The following is a 15442-nucleotide window of genomic DNA, read 5'->3' as shown; positions in this document are numbered from 1 at the left end:
CTTATCGGCTATATCAAGCATGGTCTCCTGTATCTTATGCTCGCCGCAAAAGTTATCATTAAAAATCATGACTACTGAGTTTTCTTTGCTAAACTTCAAGCCGAATCTGTCTCCTTCTGCACCCCATATGTCCATCAATCCCTGCAGATCTTCTGTATTGTCAGCCATTAATACAATATGATCCGCGTACATCAGTCCTGGTAATGACTGTTCAATCAATTTGCCTTGTATGAAAAATGATTGGTTGAAGCCGAGTACGCTTTGCTGTATTTTGGCCTCTAATCCTTGTAGGTACAGCATAAACAACAAAGGTGACAATGGACACCCCTGCCTAAGCCCCCGCCAAATCATTACAGGCTCCGAAACCTGCTTTTCCCATTGTATAATCACCCGGTTACATTTATAGATATCTTTTAAGAAATTGGTTACTCCATCTTGCACTCATAATGTTTCCAGAATGCCCCACAAGCCCTCTTGAAGTACACTGTCATAGGCTCCCTTGATATCCAAAAAAGCCAGCCATAGGGGTCTGTGTTCCTTTTCAGCTACTTCAGTGCACTGTGTCAGTGACAACGGATTGTCTTCTAGCCTCCTATGCTTCCGGAACCCATTTTGTAGCTCTCCAAGCAGCCCCTCGTTCTCTACCCATGTCTGCAGTCTGTCCTTTATAATCTGCATAACCACCCTGTAAACAACTGACGTCACTGTTATAGGCCGGTAGTTATTTATGTCAGCTTTGTCCCCCTTTTCCTTATATATCATTCTCATCCTACTTAGCCTCCATTTGTCAGGTACTTTACCATCCATTAGCATTTTGCTCACCACCTCCCTTAATTAATGCTTTCTTAGATTTCGGGCCCAATTTCTTTATTAACATAATTGGAGTACCACCCGGGCCTACCGATGTGCTGCTTGGTACCCTCTCCTCGGCCCTTTCCTACTCTTTTTTGTCAAAGCGAAAGCAGTGGATTGACCGGGCTATCCCTCTCCGACATACTGCATGTGCCATTTCTCTGTTCCGTAAATTTTTCCCTCATCATGGTTCCTATGTGCTACATTGTATCCTCTCCTTCTAACCGAGTACCTTGAGCTATTACTATATACCTCTGCTCTAGGCTTGTCCTATTACCCAAAGAATTCAGATGTTACCAGAATTTCCTAACTGCCTGTTTATCCTTTTTATTGCTTACTTCTGACAGCCATTGGGACCCTTTTGTCTTGATTTTCTCGTTGATCAAATAGGATGCTTCCGTTCTGCATTTTATTTAGTTTACCCATTTTCTCTCTACTTCTGCTTCAGGTTCTCCCTTACTTTTGGAATACCTGTGTTCCCTGGAGACTTCCTGACGTTTCTTTATGGCCTTCTTAACCTCTTCATCCCACCAGCTCTTGAGTTTTCGTATCCCTTGCCCTGTTCTCCTGACTCGCATCTTACCTAACTCACGCTCAAATAGTCTCATTAACTTTGGGTAAATCCAATCAGTTTCAGTACTCTCTGATATTTCCTCTTCAATTTGTTTGGCCGCTATTTCCACTTACTCTTCTGAGTAAAAAATCCCATCTGGCTGTTCCTCACGCCTCGTTCGCGCTTTAGTTTCCCTCTTAAAACTCAACTTGATATGTTTGTGGTCGCTACCTATACTTCTGGATCCCTGTTCGTCTATAATCATGGCTCCTAATCTATCGTACATCCTACGTGACATTAACGCATAATCTATTGCCGAGTGTCGACCCCCTACCTCCTATGTCATGATCCCGTCACACTTCTCAGTAGAGTTACAGACAACTAAGTTATGACTCTCACACATATCCAGCTGCATGTTACCGGTGGAGTCTGTGTACCCATCCATATCTTCAACATGCGCATTCATGTCTCCTAAAACAATTATCTCACATCCTTTTCCTAGCTCATTGATGTCCGCTGCTATACAGTCCAACATTTTTTTTTGTTTTCCTCTTTAGCATTTGATCCTGTCCAAAGGTATGCAAAGCCAGAAGTGTTTTCTCCCCCACTACTTTTCATTTTAGCCATAAATGCTCCTTGCATTCCTGTTTGACCTTTTGCCAATTTGTATTTTTATGAATGAGTGCTCCTATTCCCCGCCCTTTCTGCTACCCTGCACTCTGTTGCAGTATTCCCATGCATAATCAGGGTTACAGGGCAGTTTTTCTATGTCCCTAAGATGTGTCTCTACAAACCCATATACCCGCCATGGTTGCTCAGTGGCTGTGGTGTTGGGCTGCTGAGCACGAGGTCGCAGGATCGAAACCTGGCCGCGGCGGCCCCATTTCGCTGGGGGCGGAATGCCAAAACACCCGTGTACTTAGATTTAGGTGCACGTTAAAGAACCTCAGGTGGTCGAAATTTCAGGAGTCCTCCACTACGGCGTGCCTCATAATCAGAAAGTGGTTTTGGCACGTTAAACCCCATAATTTAATTTTGTAATTTACGAACCCATAGACCATTAAGTTCTCCTGCCTTAGTTGCACTTCGATTTCCGCCCATTTTAGCCTATTTTTGCCACCTTGCATGTTAATGAACCCTATGTCTGACTTAATTTGGCTCTGGTGCTCCCTTCTGTTGCCTCTCTTACAGTACCGATGCTTGCTTGTTTGTAGCTCCTGCGTCGACTCATCTACGCCTACACTGGTTCCTTCAGGGCTCTGGGTCCCCCTAAAAAAGCTGTTGCCTGGCGACCCATCCTGCCCTCTATCCTTTCGCCAGTGGCACCACTTTAGTGAATTCCATCCTGCACAAAAGGCCAGGAGCCGGCTCCTTACACGTCCCTGTTGACCTCCATCACACTGTACCCAAGTCTCCCTCCGGCTCAGACTCCTAATGACCCGATAGGCCTCAACCACCCTCCTTTCTATCTGGTAAGTCTGACCTTGGACCTCTGGGATAGTGCATATGGTCACATGCACCCTCCCGGAGGCCTCTCTAAGCTTACGCAGCCAATGGGCCTCAATGTGCCTCTCAAGGTCCTGGCTTCTCCCTTTAAGCCCGTCGTTGAGCCCAGCATGCATAATGACCAAGCTGTCGCTCTCCGTGTTGTCCCCTACCACTTCCCGCGCCTTGGTCATCGCTTCCGCCATGCCCTTGCCCGCTTGCGCCTCCACCTGCACTCGCCCGTCCGCCTTCACTCTCGCCATCACGCCTTCTTCAGCCCTCCCCACGTTGGAGTCCCCTATCACCAGGACCCTTCTGCGTGCGAACCGTTCGCCGCCAGCCTGTGTCCCACGGAGGAAGGAAACTAAGGAGAGGCCCTACCCCCTCCGCGCGCTAGGAGAAAAGTGTGGCGGAAATGACGTAGTAGGTTCTCATTTTTTTGCTGTATGGCCACGCCTTTTGGGCCACAATGGCGGCGTTGTTTGAGCGCTCACACGTGTTGCTCTGGTAGGTTTCGTGCCGTGGCAAAGGCGCTGTGTGGGCGGGTTTGCGTTTGTCACCGTGTTTTGTTGCGCTGTGTTACCTGCACCGTGCTCTGCCGGATGTTGCGCGAGCGCGAGCACTCCGCGCGCGAAACCACGCGCAGCGCGGCGTGGTTTCGCGAAAGATGTAAACAAGAGAGGAGGGTGGCACAAAAGGCGGAGCATCGCCATGAGCAACGCCAACTTCCGGCTTCACTTTTGCTTCACAAAGAGTGACGTCAGGGCCTCTCCTTAGTTTCCTTCCTCCGTGCTGTGTCCGCTGCCCCTCTCTTCGCGCCCGCTGGCACCCCTGTGGCTGCAGCGTCGCCTCACTCGGGGCGTGTTGCGCTGCTTCGCTATAACTACGCCGATTCACCGGCGGCGAGCCGACAACCGCTTGCTCTGCCTTCCTGCCTCCCACTTCGCCTGTAGGGTCTACCCTACTTTGAGTTTTTGCCACCGGCTTGATGTCTTGGCCCGACATTCTCCGCTGCCCGCGTCTCAAGCACATCGAGCCGCCTTTCCAGTTCGGCGCTCCTTTCCCTCTCTTCCCCAAGCTCGGCCATGGTCCTTACTAATTGCGCGGCTTGGGCCGCCTCCACCTTGACCAAATTGTCAACTTTCGCCTGCAGTGCTACCCGCTTTCCCGCTCCTCACTCAGGTCTGTTTTAAGCTCTTCGAACTTAGCCGCCCAAGTCCCTTCCAGTTTTTGGACTGCTTCCCTGACACCCTCGCACTACCTGCACGTGAAGCTAGACCCCTCCGCGTCTGCTAAACACTGGAATTTAGTCTCGTCGAGGAAGCACCATCGCAGGCACTCGTAGCACTGCACTTGCTTCCCGTCCCCCGCGGCCTTCACGTTCTTCGGTTTCATCGCTAGGCCTACGTCCCTAGGCCCAACGAGCAAGTTCGCCGAATCACTCGAGCAAAGCCGACCTTGACCGCTATTCCAAACAAAAATAAAAATATTAGCACTTCCTCCCCCATGCATGTAAGAATACAACCATAGGGTGGCGCGCGGCGCCCTCTAGGGTTAAAATGCACGTCTTAAAGGCTATGCTTTTGCTGGTTCAATGCGACTGGACCGATTTTGGGAGCCAGAAATACGTCATAGATGTCGGGTTCACGGTGGTCGGGTTTCGGACAGCACTAGTAAGGGTGCAATCTTTTCCTAGACAGTGCTAGCAGTGGCGTAGCTAGGCCGTCTGGCACCCGGGGCCCATAGGTCTTCTGTCACCCCCATCCCCGGGTGTAGCCGGCGGAAAGAGGGGTGTCTTAAGACGTATATGACACCCCCCCCCCCCCACTCTGGCCCCTTGCACCCGGGGCCCACGGCCCCCCGGCCCCCTCTGTTGCTACGCCACTGAGTGCTAGGCCAGTAGAGTTGACAGGATATTTGCAGGTTAAACGCACAAATACACGGACTTCCAAAAGAAGACAATCAAGGCGCTTGTTATAAACTCCAGAGTTGACAGGTCGCGATCGAGCCGAGTCTTCCCAACGAGATGCAACAAGGAGGTTTCTAAAAATAATTCTGGAGTGGAGATGGATGGTGCCCTGAAATTGAAGCCGGCCGCCGCCATCTTACTAAGGGAATCGACTAACGTTAGCATAGAGCAACGTTGGCATAGAGTTACTATGCTAACTCTATGAACGTTAGGATGTGGCGGAGTAGAGGAAGCGTTTTCTTTTGGCCACGGAGGAAGGAAACTAAGGAGAGGCCCTACCCCCTCCGCGCGCTAGGAGAAAAGTGTGGCGGAAATGACGTATAGGTTCTCATTTTTTTGCTGCTTTTTTATTTTTTTTTTGCTGCATGACCACGCCTTTTGGGCCACAATGGCGGCGTTGTTCTGATTTTTTGAGCGCTCACACGTGTTGCTCTGGTAGGTTTCGTGCCGTGGCAAAGGCGCTGTGTGGGCGGGTTTGCGTTAGTCACCGTGTCTTGCTGCGCTGTGTTACCTGAACCGTGCTCTGCCGGATGTTGCGCGAGCGCGCGCGCTCCGCGCGCAAGACCACGCGCAGCGCGGCGTGGTTTCGCGAAAGATGTAAACAAGAGAGGAGGGTGGCACAAAAGGCGGAGCGTCGCCATGAGCAACGCCAACTTCCGGCTTCACTTTTGCTTCACAAAGAGTGACGTCAGGGCCTCTCCTTAGTTTCCTTCCTCCGTGCTTTTGGCTTTCACCGGTTTCGAAACGGCCAATTTTGCCATACAAATGATTCTTGATGTGTCTGTCTGTGTCACTCGTTTTACGATCAAAACTGAACGTCTTGACAACTTGTTATGGGAGATCGCGATATGACAACTAAGCCAATGGCAATATTCAAGCCCGAAACAACAAGCTTTTATTTTTCAATCACTCCAGAATTTATTATCACAGAGCAAGAGTAGCTGTACTGACACTATTCTTCGCCTATTTCAGCACGCTTTTAATGATAAAGTAAGGGAAATCGCTGGCTTCACCTCTGCTTGTAAGAATCTGCGGGAGTTGCCACTCCAGAATTTTTCGTAAAACCTCCGTGGACTCAACCATAGAGTTTCCTACAAGACTCAACCCAACGCCTCCTATAGGAGGCGTTGCTCAACCACATGCAACGTCGAGTCAGCACAAGTCGCAACAAGACAATACAATCCATTTTGCATTGGCGCCATCCAAAACTGTCACTTAGGTTCGAACTGCGCTGTACAAGCGTCATCCCCTCTAATCTTTTGGTTACGTTCTTTTATTTAATTTATTTTTGAACACTAGCGTGATTTGAGTTTGTCAGGTGTATAGCCGCGTATGTTGTGCAGGATAATTTGAGTCTTAAGCACGATGACGGAGATAAGCGACGAGTTGACGGGGCAGCCCTTCAGTCAAAATATTCGCGTGTACGTGAACGTCAAGACGGACGCATTTTGCACCGACCTCATCTTTCCTTTCGGGATTCCAGCTAACGGTGTTATTTCTGTCTTCGTGGGTGACTTTTCGGCTTCATACTCACGAGAATGCTGCGAGCATCCGGAAGCTGCAGAGAAAGTCATCAATCAGAAACTGGTTGTCATGTGCCGACCGCACCAGGGCAAGCCCACCTGTGTGCCTGTGCCCTGTCCCATGTCAAGCGAAGGCGACGATGTCACGGGAGAGTCGAATGAAACCACTGTTCCTGCGCAAGACTTCATGGAGCCCGTGTGGAAGGAAGCCAAGTCTACGAATGATAGATTGACAGTCAGCGCGGCTCACTTGAGGGTGCCCGGTACTGAGCTTGAAGAAAATGAAGAAAACGACGGCTCTTTTGAGATGGATATTGAAGAGTTCACTGATAGCTCTCCAGTTTCGAGCGTAGGAGACGCTAATGCGTTAGTGTCACGGTCGGAGTGTCCAGATGACACCGAACTGCCACATATCATTGACGTTACTGCGCCGGCGTTTCACTTATTCTCTTCTTCGGAGGAGCCCGACGACGATTCACCCTGCCTAAAACAACGAAAACTTCGCCGCAGAGGAGGAGATGCAGCAGTGTCGAGCTCTGTGCAATGTTGGTAACAGTTCCTTAGTTATTTGCAGAAGTATTTGAATGCAAAACAGTATGTCTTTTGACATAGTGTTGCCATTTCACTAAGGATATAAGCGAAGCGAGCTGATCGTGCTGAATTGGCATAATCTGCTTCTAATGTTCTGCTTAACTAATAAGCTTCAGTTCACACTTACTGTTCACGCTTTCCCTGCCATGAAGTAGAGCTTTAAGCTTTTGTCAATTAAAAATCGAATACTTTTGTAGTTTGTGGTAGCATTCTTGCTGCCTTTGGCTTATGAACTGTCGAATACACAAAATTTAAACAGCATTGACACAACGGCAGAACACTGTGGTTGATTTACATCAAAGTTTCAAGCACACTCACATTGTGCTTTTGCCAAGCAGTAAATTTCAATGTTTATTGAGTAGTTGACATATGTATCAAGTGACAATGTTTGAACAAGTAGCGTGTACAGCACTTTTCAATACTATGCTGTGCTTATGTTTAGAATTAGCCACAAAAATGCATTTAGGTATATATTAGGCTGACGCCGGGCCACACTGCTTACTGTCACTACACATTCTTTAATAATAATGCAAAAATACTGGTGTATACCAGGGTCCTTCAAGTTCCTTCAAAACTAGATTTTTGAACCATATAAACAGTTGCATTACACCCATTTTCTCACCAAGAACCTTCCAGGAAACAATGAAATAGTGGCGTTTCTAAAGTTTTAATTTTTTTGTGCAGAGAAATGGGAAGGTAGTTCTGAATGCGCTGTGATCAGTGTACTATTCCTGCCACCCATAGAAGTGCAAACATTTTAAGGTCTGGAACACTACTGACTTAAAGGACTACTGGCACATATGTTCGAGCATGTAGAAACTCTACCACACATTGCTTGTGCATAAAAGAGTTACACTTATAAGTATGCAGGTTGGGAACCACGAGATATCTCAATTTGATACTAAATTTGTTCCAGAAATGCCGGACCTAGCATCATCAACATTATTGTGATGATGTGAAACAATAAAATTTCCTGATGTTATGTAGCAATAAGGCTAGGTATGGCAGTGTTGCTTATGCAAAATCACCAAGAGTACTGTGGGCATTTCGTCTGTCTTTGTTTGCTAGTGGCAGCCGCATCAATTGCAGACAAAGTGAGCCAATGTATCATGATGCATCCACTTCCTATGTATGAAATTGAAGCTGCTTCATAGAAACAAGTATTATGTTAAGCTCGTAGGTTCGAGTGCCTTAATTAACTTTATCTTTATTAACTGTGCCTTAATTCACTTTGCCTTAATTAACACTAAAGGTAGTGGGTTTGACTCTCGACCTTCACAATGTCAACTGAAATCCAACTTGGAGAGACCGGTTGGCCTATATCTCCATATTGGGGCATGGGTTCAACTGCCTTAATTAATTTGCCTTAATTAACACCAAGGGTAATGGGTTGGATTCCCACCAAGGTTGAGGGTTTGACTCTCGACCTTCACAATGTCAGTTGGAATCCAACTTGGAGATATGGCCAGCTTGCCCATATCACCAAGTGGGTTCCACTCCCACCAAAGGTCGTGGGTTCGACTTGATATTCGTGATGGCAATTAGAATCCAACTTGGAGATATGGCTGGTTCATCCATATCTCCAAGTGGGTTCGACTCCCACCAAAGGTCATGGGTTCGACTCCCTATGAATTTTGGCGCCATAACACCAGGCAGCGTAACGCCGTATGGCGGATTTTTCATCCCATGAGCCATCTGAGGCTTTCACCTTAAGTTGAAAAGGTTGTGCGAGTATTCCTTCAAGGCAGTCATGCGAGCTGTTTTGCAAGTGCTACCAGTCAGTGCCGTGGCTTCAGTAATAGCTTCTCTGAAGAGCTCTGAGCAAATGTGTGCTTCAAGTGAGGCAATACTTTTACCCCTCAAATTTTTTTAGGAAAGAATTAAGGGCTCTACATATAACATATTCTGGCTAAAGTCCACTGATTGCATATGCTTAAGTATATTTTAAGTGGGTATGTGTCAATAAATAAACATTTTTGTTGTATAGATACAGACTGCACATGCTTTCATATTTCAAGGTAATTTATTACATTGGAGCAGGCTCTTTTATGAGTGTCAAAAACTGTGATTGTCATAAGGTCACATGCACACGTAGTATGCGTGTGCATGTGGGTGGTGAGTTATGAAGCATGAGCATATGTCCGGCTGTTGTCACTGGCTCTCATATCACCTGATTTACACTGCGCCAAGGTGTTTAGTAAGTTCATTATGTTCAACCTCCTCTTAGTCCGTTAGCCTTAGAGGGATTTCAATACAGTTTATGGTGTATTTTTACATATCCTGATCAGTTTCTAGGTTACTATGCTTTTGTGAAAGAGGCAATGCATATGTTGGATGCAGAGCATCTGGGAAAAACTTCTGAAGCCGAAACTTGGGGGAGGGACTTTGAACACCACATGTAGAAGATGGCATGAAAATATGATGTATGAGGCTACGTCTTTTTTTGTTCTTTTTTTTAATTGCATGTTTGTTTAATGAACTTGAAGGTACCAATAGCAGTTCCCAATGCATCTAGAGAACTATAATTACTATTCACATAACCATATTGAACCCTGGAACATTGGATTTGATTGTAGTTCAAAGTAGTAGTAGCACTTAAGTCTCAAGCTGGATTCTGTTTAGGTGAGCATTAGAAGGGAGAGAGGGAGGGAGATATATGTTATTAATTTCATGATGGTTACGGTAGCCACTCTTGACTGGAGTTATCCGTAGATGGAGTGGGTGAGGTGTTAGGTTTAGAGGTATGAGGGCTAAACATTACATGGTCTCATGGACCTCCTTGACTTTTTCTAGCAGTCACTTTTGTGGTACAATTTAGATGGTCAGGTGGAAACACAGAGGCTGGTTCTTGATGAGCCTGTGTCTGAGCTGACCAGTGGCCATGCAATCCTATTAAGTGGGATGGGTGGCTTCTGAAGTATACATTTTGCATTTAGAGCAGTGACCTGTTGCAAGTACGCCGAGTGTCTGTGCTGAAAATGCATCTGTAGAGCTGGTGTATGGGCCATAACCATCCTTAGCCACTTCAGCATCATTGTTTGCCGATGACATAATCCCTCTCAAATTTTGTGGTCTTCGATTTGAAGAAGGTTTCACAGGGCCACTTTCTATTCTTGTTTTCTTTGGGCTTATCTTTCTCATTGATCTGTTGGGTTGGTCTCTTCTTGTACCTACATGAGTTACATGAATGCACTATGTCAGTCAGAGCAGCCAGTCTAAATGAGCCGAAAAAAAAAAGAAAATCATTGTTGGTATGTGATTTATGAGTGCCCTTTCTACAGAAATGTTTGACAAAACTTATTGCAGTGTCTGGATACCTCTTGTATCTGGAGGCTACCTCTCAATTAAACACATGCAAGAAAAACTTAGTCAGCTTGTAATAGTGTTAATTTAATCATAATTTAATATCTTCACGGCTTTGGTTTCGATATGTTGTGAAACAACGTACATTATTTTATCTTTTATCTGATTTCTAGTTTTATTCGTTATGCAACTTAGCACCCTCTGAATGTGGCTGTGGGGATGGAAGGGATGGAGCATTCACATGCAGAGCACTATTCCAGGGTTCAATCATGGGAAGCACTAGAAGAATACAGAAAGTGACAGTCTTGGCTACCTAATTACGAGCCATTTCTTATCATTAGAGACCAGATTTTCAGGCACTAGAAATGTGCGATTTAGATGGCTAAAACAGGCACTTGAATCGGGACTCATTTTAAGCACGATAGGGGTTGAAATAGTATGCACAGTAAATTGGCCACAAGGTATGACCTCTTCTATATATATTGAATGTGCATAGGCCAGTTTCATAGTAAGGAAACTGATGTAGCATTCAGTTATGAAGTTTAAAGGTCAACTGCAATTAAATTTTGGACTATGTAGGAAGCCTAGTTTAGTATAGTGTAGGTATAAAGGAGCCTCCATGCAAAATTTTACATTTGAAATATGTGAAAGTACTACAAAAAGCTTGCAAAAATAGCCGCTTGTGCTACCAAAACCAAAAAAAAAATGGCTGTGGCTTAGCTATCGGGTTAAGCCCAGGATGCGAAGCATACTAGCCTTTATTTTAGTTGTTGAACCACTGTTTAGCCTGGTGAACTGCTGTTGCTTGGCTATATTTGGTTCGGCTAGACGAAGAAACAGCTCATGCGTTACTCTGCTTCGCCTTCAAGAGTGGAACGCGACAGCGTTCCCGTCGACCCGCCAAGGGGTGTAAGACAATGGGCTACAGGGCAGCGACTACGCGCCCCGCATTGGACGACGCGGTGAGCGTCGAGCAAAGCAGCGTTCGGCGCGGCAACGAAATGTGCGCCTGAGCAAGAGACGCACGCCTTAGAAACAGCTCGTTTCTAAGGCAACACCGCATTCACTAGAGGCGCTTTTGTACCGCTTTGAAGCATCGTACTCGTGGCTCAGTGGTAGCGTCTCCGTCCCACACTCCGGAGACCCTGGTTCGATTCCCACCCAGCCCGTCTTGCAAGAGTTGAGCCAAAGCCACTTCTCCTCTGTCGTGACGTCACGGTGTCACGTGGTTTCATGGCGACACCGCTGCGCCTGAGGAGCTGGGTTGAGCTCTCGTAATATGCTTCGCATAAAAAAGAAAGAATGCCGCCATTACCACTCGCTCGAAGTGGCTCATCACCTAGAACGTGCGGCTGCATGGCATGACCTCTGATTTTAGAAGCCGCCCACGGCTGCTTACAGCTCGTTGAAGATCTCAGAGGCAACCTGCGGGGACTTGCATCACAGCCACTAACCACCTGGTGTACACATTGTCTGCTTAGGTGCGGTTTTGAGGCTGCTAATAAAAAAAAATTATGCAATTATCAGCCCTACAGCTTTATCAGGATTGTTTGAGTATTATAGGCTGCTCATTGACAATAGATTCAGCCAAAGTGTTGTGTTGCTGTTTACCTTTAAAGGCCACAATCATATGCTAGGCATCACTTCACAGGTCTTTGTTTGGCACATGAGAGGCTGCTTTTTGTCACTTCACATACTGCAACCAACACTTTTTGAACATATAAAAACATTGCTGATCTGTAGACGAGGCTTGTCTGAACATGTGAGCCCAATATTATTGCACTGCATGCTCCAGCGACTATACATCTCAGGCCAAAAACAGTAAAAAATAGCTTGCTCTCTCCTTTGCGATTTCACTAGCAGCTTCATCGCAAGCAGGAGCAAGCGCACCCAACAGATATTGGTGGATTTCTTGATGGCGAGAACGGTATCAGTAACACTATTATTGCTAATCTTGAGTTAAATAAATGAGAAATACATGTTTGGGATGTCAAAAAGACCGGTAAAGTATTAATCTTTGCACCTCCAGTCTACACATAACAGTTATGCATAGCCACGTTTGCTGCGCTTGGCCTCCGATATCGTACCGGTGTGCTGCATAGCGCAGATACCTTAACTGCCACGGGGTGCTGCAACAAGCCTTCTCTCTGGCGAGATGCTCTGACAACCACTTACTCTCATTGGTCTCTGGGTTGTGTAGTTCTAGGCGAGTGCCGACACGAAGCAGCCCAAGCGCCCACCTCGCATCGAGAGAGTGTTGTATGCACCTGAACCAGAAGTAGCATTACAAAAACAAAAAATAATAATAATAAATAAATAAATAAAGATAAAATGAAAATGCCCAACTCTTGCGTGGAGCCTTGCTCCCTTGCCATCTCCCCTGTGTAGCTTCCAGCGTGCTAGTGGAGATGAAAGGACAGAGAGAGCCGGGTATCGGTGGGATAACTACCTCAAACTCTGCTTATCCTTTCAAAATTTGAAATGTTTTTGCAGTAGGAGATACGTGAGGTGGCGTCCTTTAATACAGTAAAACCTCGTTAATACATGGTGGGGAATATGGATCCAGGTATGCACTAAGTGATGTACTAATTAACTGATAATGGCAGATGAGCAGCTATTGATTTACTGACCAAACGACATTTTTAATTTTAACTGAAACACACTTGCTGACAAGTTTTATTTGTGAGCAGGCAGCAAAAAATTGCATTTGTACTTGCCGCCCTGGTGGCCTTGCATCGGCGATGGCATCCTCAAACTCAGCAAGGCCGTGAGCCAGTTTCTCCATCATGCTCCACTTCTCTGCGAACACCCTCATGATGGTCAACACACTAGCCGCATCGGATACGGAAGGAATCATCCATGGTGTCATCCATGAGGACGACATGGAAGCACTAGAAGCTATGGGAGTAGGAAACACATCATGACTGATGTTTTGATGTCACTATCAGTGGCAATTGCAGTCCGGGGAAGGTCCATTCTCCGCAATGTCTGTCGCTATCTATGGTGTGCACATGACATTTTGCTGATTCCACGCTTGTAGAGCTGAAAAATGGAGTGACTACTGTGTGCTAACCGTTTGGTATGCGTTAAGTGACTACAGCTTAAGCGGCCAGCCAATAAATGAAAAATTAAATTATGGGGTTTTACGTGCCAAAACCACTTTCTGATTATGAGGCATGCCGTAATGGAGGACTCAGGAAATTTCGACCACCTGGGGTTCTTTAATGTGCACCTAAATCTAAGCACATGGGTGTTTTCGCATTTTGCCCCCATCGAAATGCGGGCGCCGTGGCCGGGATTCGATCCTGCGACCTCGTGCTCAGCAGCCCAACACCATAGCCACTGAGCAACCACGGCGGGTAGCGGTCAGCCAATACATTAGGTTCTATGGTAACAGGGCAGGGGATTCATTGCAACTATGTTTAAGATGGAATTGCTTATTAAGCGGGTATGTATTAGTAAAGTTGTACTGTAGTGGGGGGGGTGACCATTCTATGATTAGTTGTAAAAGTGTCTTACTGCATTTTTTTTTCGTGTACAATGAGCAAATATTGTATTCTTAATAGTGCTACGAAACAGTATTTGCGATAATGAAGAGACGAGCAGTGCGAAGATGACGACAACGATTAGAGGCTAGCGAGGGTTGTCGCCTCTTGGCCAAGTGCGGTGTATTTCCCTGTAAATATACTTGTTTATAGCTTTTTGTCTGCGTCTTCCTACGTAACAATATTTAAACTTCCCTCCTTACAATGGTAAGCCATGAAAAACGCTATGTACATCAGGAAAGCTGCTAAATGGTTTATGAGAGAAGCTAAACTTCATGCCTAATAGATTGAACCCAACGAATTTCCCAGTTAGAAAAGAAGTGTTGAATAGTGCACTTTAACAAATCTTTGCAAATGTTATAACACATGGTTATCATCTCTAGGTGTTGGGGTTCAAGGTTGTGCCTCTTCTCACACAGAGTAATCTTGCAGGCTGAAAAAGAGCGATCAACATCGACAGAGGTGAATGCAGTGTTTTTGTATTTCTGTAGGTTTGGCAACTTCAAACACTTTGGGATTCTTGAGTGCTTGCCTGTAAGAACCTCCAACATTTCTCCGAGCTGGAAAAACAAAACAAAACTGCAAGTTTGCACAAAATTTTTCGATAGCTGCCGTCACGCATGTGAGATAGAATAAACTTCTGCTATGGTGTGTAGCTATGTCACAACTCGAGAACTGTTTACAAGAACTCTCCCTAAGCACGTTTAGTATATCGCTGCGACCTTATTTTTCGCAAAGGCTTTATCTTTTTATCACAGAGGAGTATGTATCTCCTTGCATTCACTTATTTAAAATAAAAAGAGCCGAGGAAGGCAGATTTTATCGCTTAGCCATTGCAGAGTTTAGATGCACTGCCATCATCTGGGCTGGTAATTTGTAGTGGTGCCGTTTGCAATGGTAATGCCTTTCAGCACTTTTAACATTCGGGAGTGATCATGTTCAAGGCTCTGTACAAGGTGGAGTGTTGCTTGACCACTCGCGAATGTGAAAAGCACCGAAAGGTATTAGTATTGGGAAGAGGTATTGCTACAAAGTCGCTGCTCTGGTATGTCCGTACAACCACAAAAGAAGCAGTCACAAAATAAAGGGATCGTGCGACTACTGTCAACAGTACTTCCAGCAGACCTCTCGGACTTCTGCTTAACACATGCACTGCGCAGTCTGCAGTCTTTATGAGCTAAAGTCTGCTCTACATCTTTTTCAAAACGCTGTGCCATATCTCTCTCAAATCCTCGCCTACAGCATAACGCTGAGTTGTGTGTCCGTTGCTGAAGGAGGAGACTTTTGGTGATCTTTTTTTTTTCTTGCAGTGCCTGCAAAAGCTCGACAAGTGTTGACATCACAAGTGTTTATTTGCCGAGTCACATTGCCAGGTGTGTTGCCGCTGGCAAGTGTCTTCCAATGCTGCCAGGTCTCGTGAAATGAAGTAACCGAATGTGCGTTTGAAACAAAAATGGCACCTCCTAAAGGTGTTTTCAGGTACTAAAAGCAAAAATAGGCATCTATAGGCACAATAAAATGAGTAATAAACCACTTATTAACCCATAATTTGTGCACATATACCAAAAGAAGGGGCCCTGATGTGCGGGAACAGATAGGCATTTACCTACGATCTGGTCGG

At 45.9% G+C, this 15442-nt stretch overlaps 1 protein-coding gene across 11 annotated transcripts in view; it reads left to right on the top strand.

The window, feature by feature from the left end:
• LOC139047749 (zinc finger protein 595-like) overlaps positions 1 to 15442 on the top strand; it is an 80786-nt gene that overhangs the window by 29711 nt on the left and 35633 nt on the right. For 2 of the 11 annotated variants that reach the window (XR_011507353.1, XR_011507350.1), the window contains exons 1-3: positions 6788 to 6927; positions 14205 to 14283; positions 15132 to 15194. Coding sequence is in view for 4 of the 11 variants with exons in the window: in XM_070521770.1 (XP_070377871.1) it covers positions 6225 to 6927; positions 15132 to 15194 (766 nt within the window). In the remaining 7 variants the exon portion in view is untranslated. Of the gene's footprint in view, positions 1 to 6026; positions 6932 to 14204; positions 14284 to 15131; positions 15195 to 15442 lie in introns of those variants that run through there. The other 9 variants (XM_070521770.1, XM_070521776.1, XR_011507355.1 and 6 more) reach the window with 8 other exon arrangements.

The sequence above is a fragment of the Dermacentor albipictus genome, chromosome 1 (assembly GCF_038994185.2).
Source record: "Dermacentor albipictus isolate Rhodes 1998 colony chromosome 1, USDA_Dalb.pri_finalv2, whole genome shotgun sequence".
Lineage (NCBI taxonomy): Eukaryota > Metazoa > Arthropoda > Arachnida > Ixodida > Ixodidae > Dermacentor > Dermacentor albipictus.
Note: the sequence above shows the minus strand (reverse complement) of the source record. Positions and strands in the feature narration are given on the sequence as shown.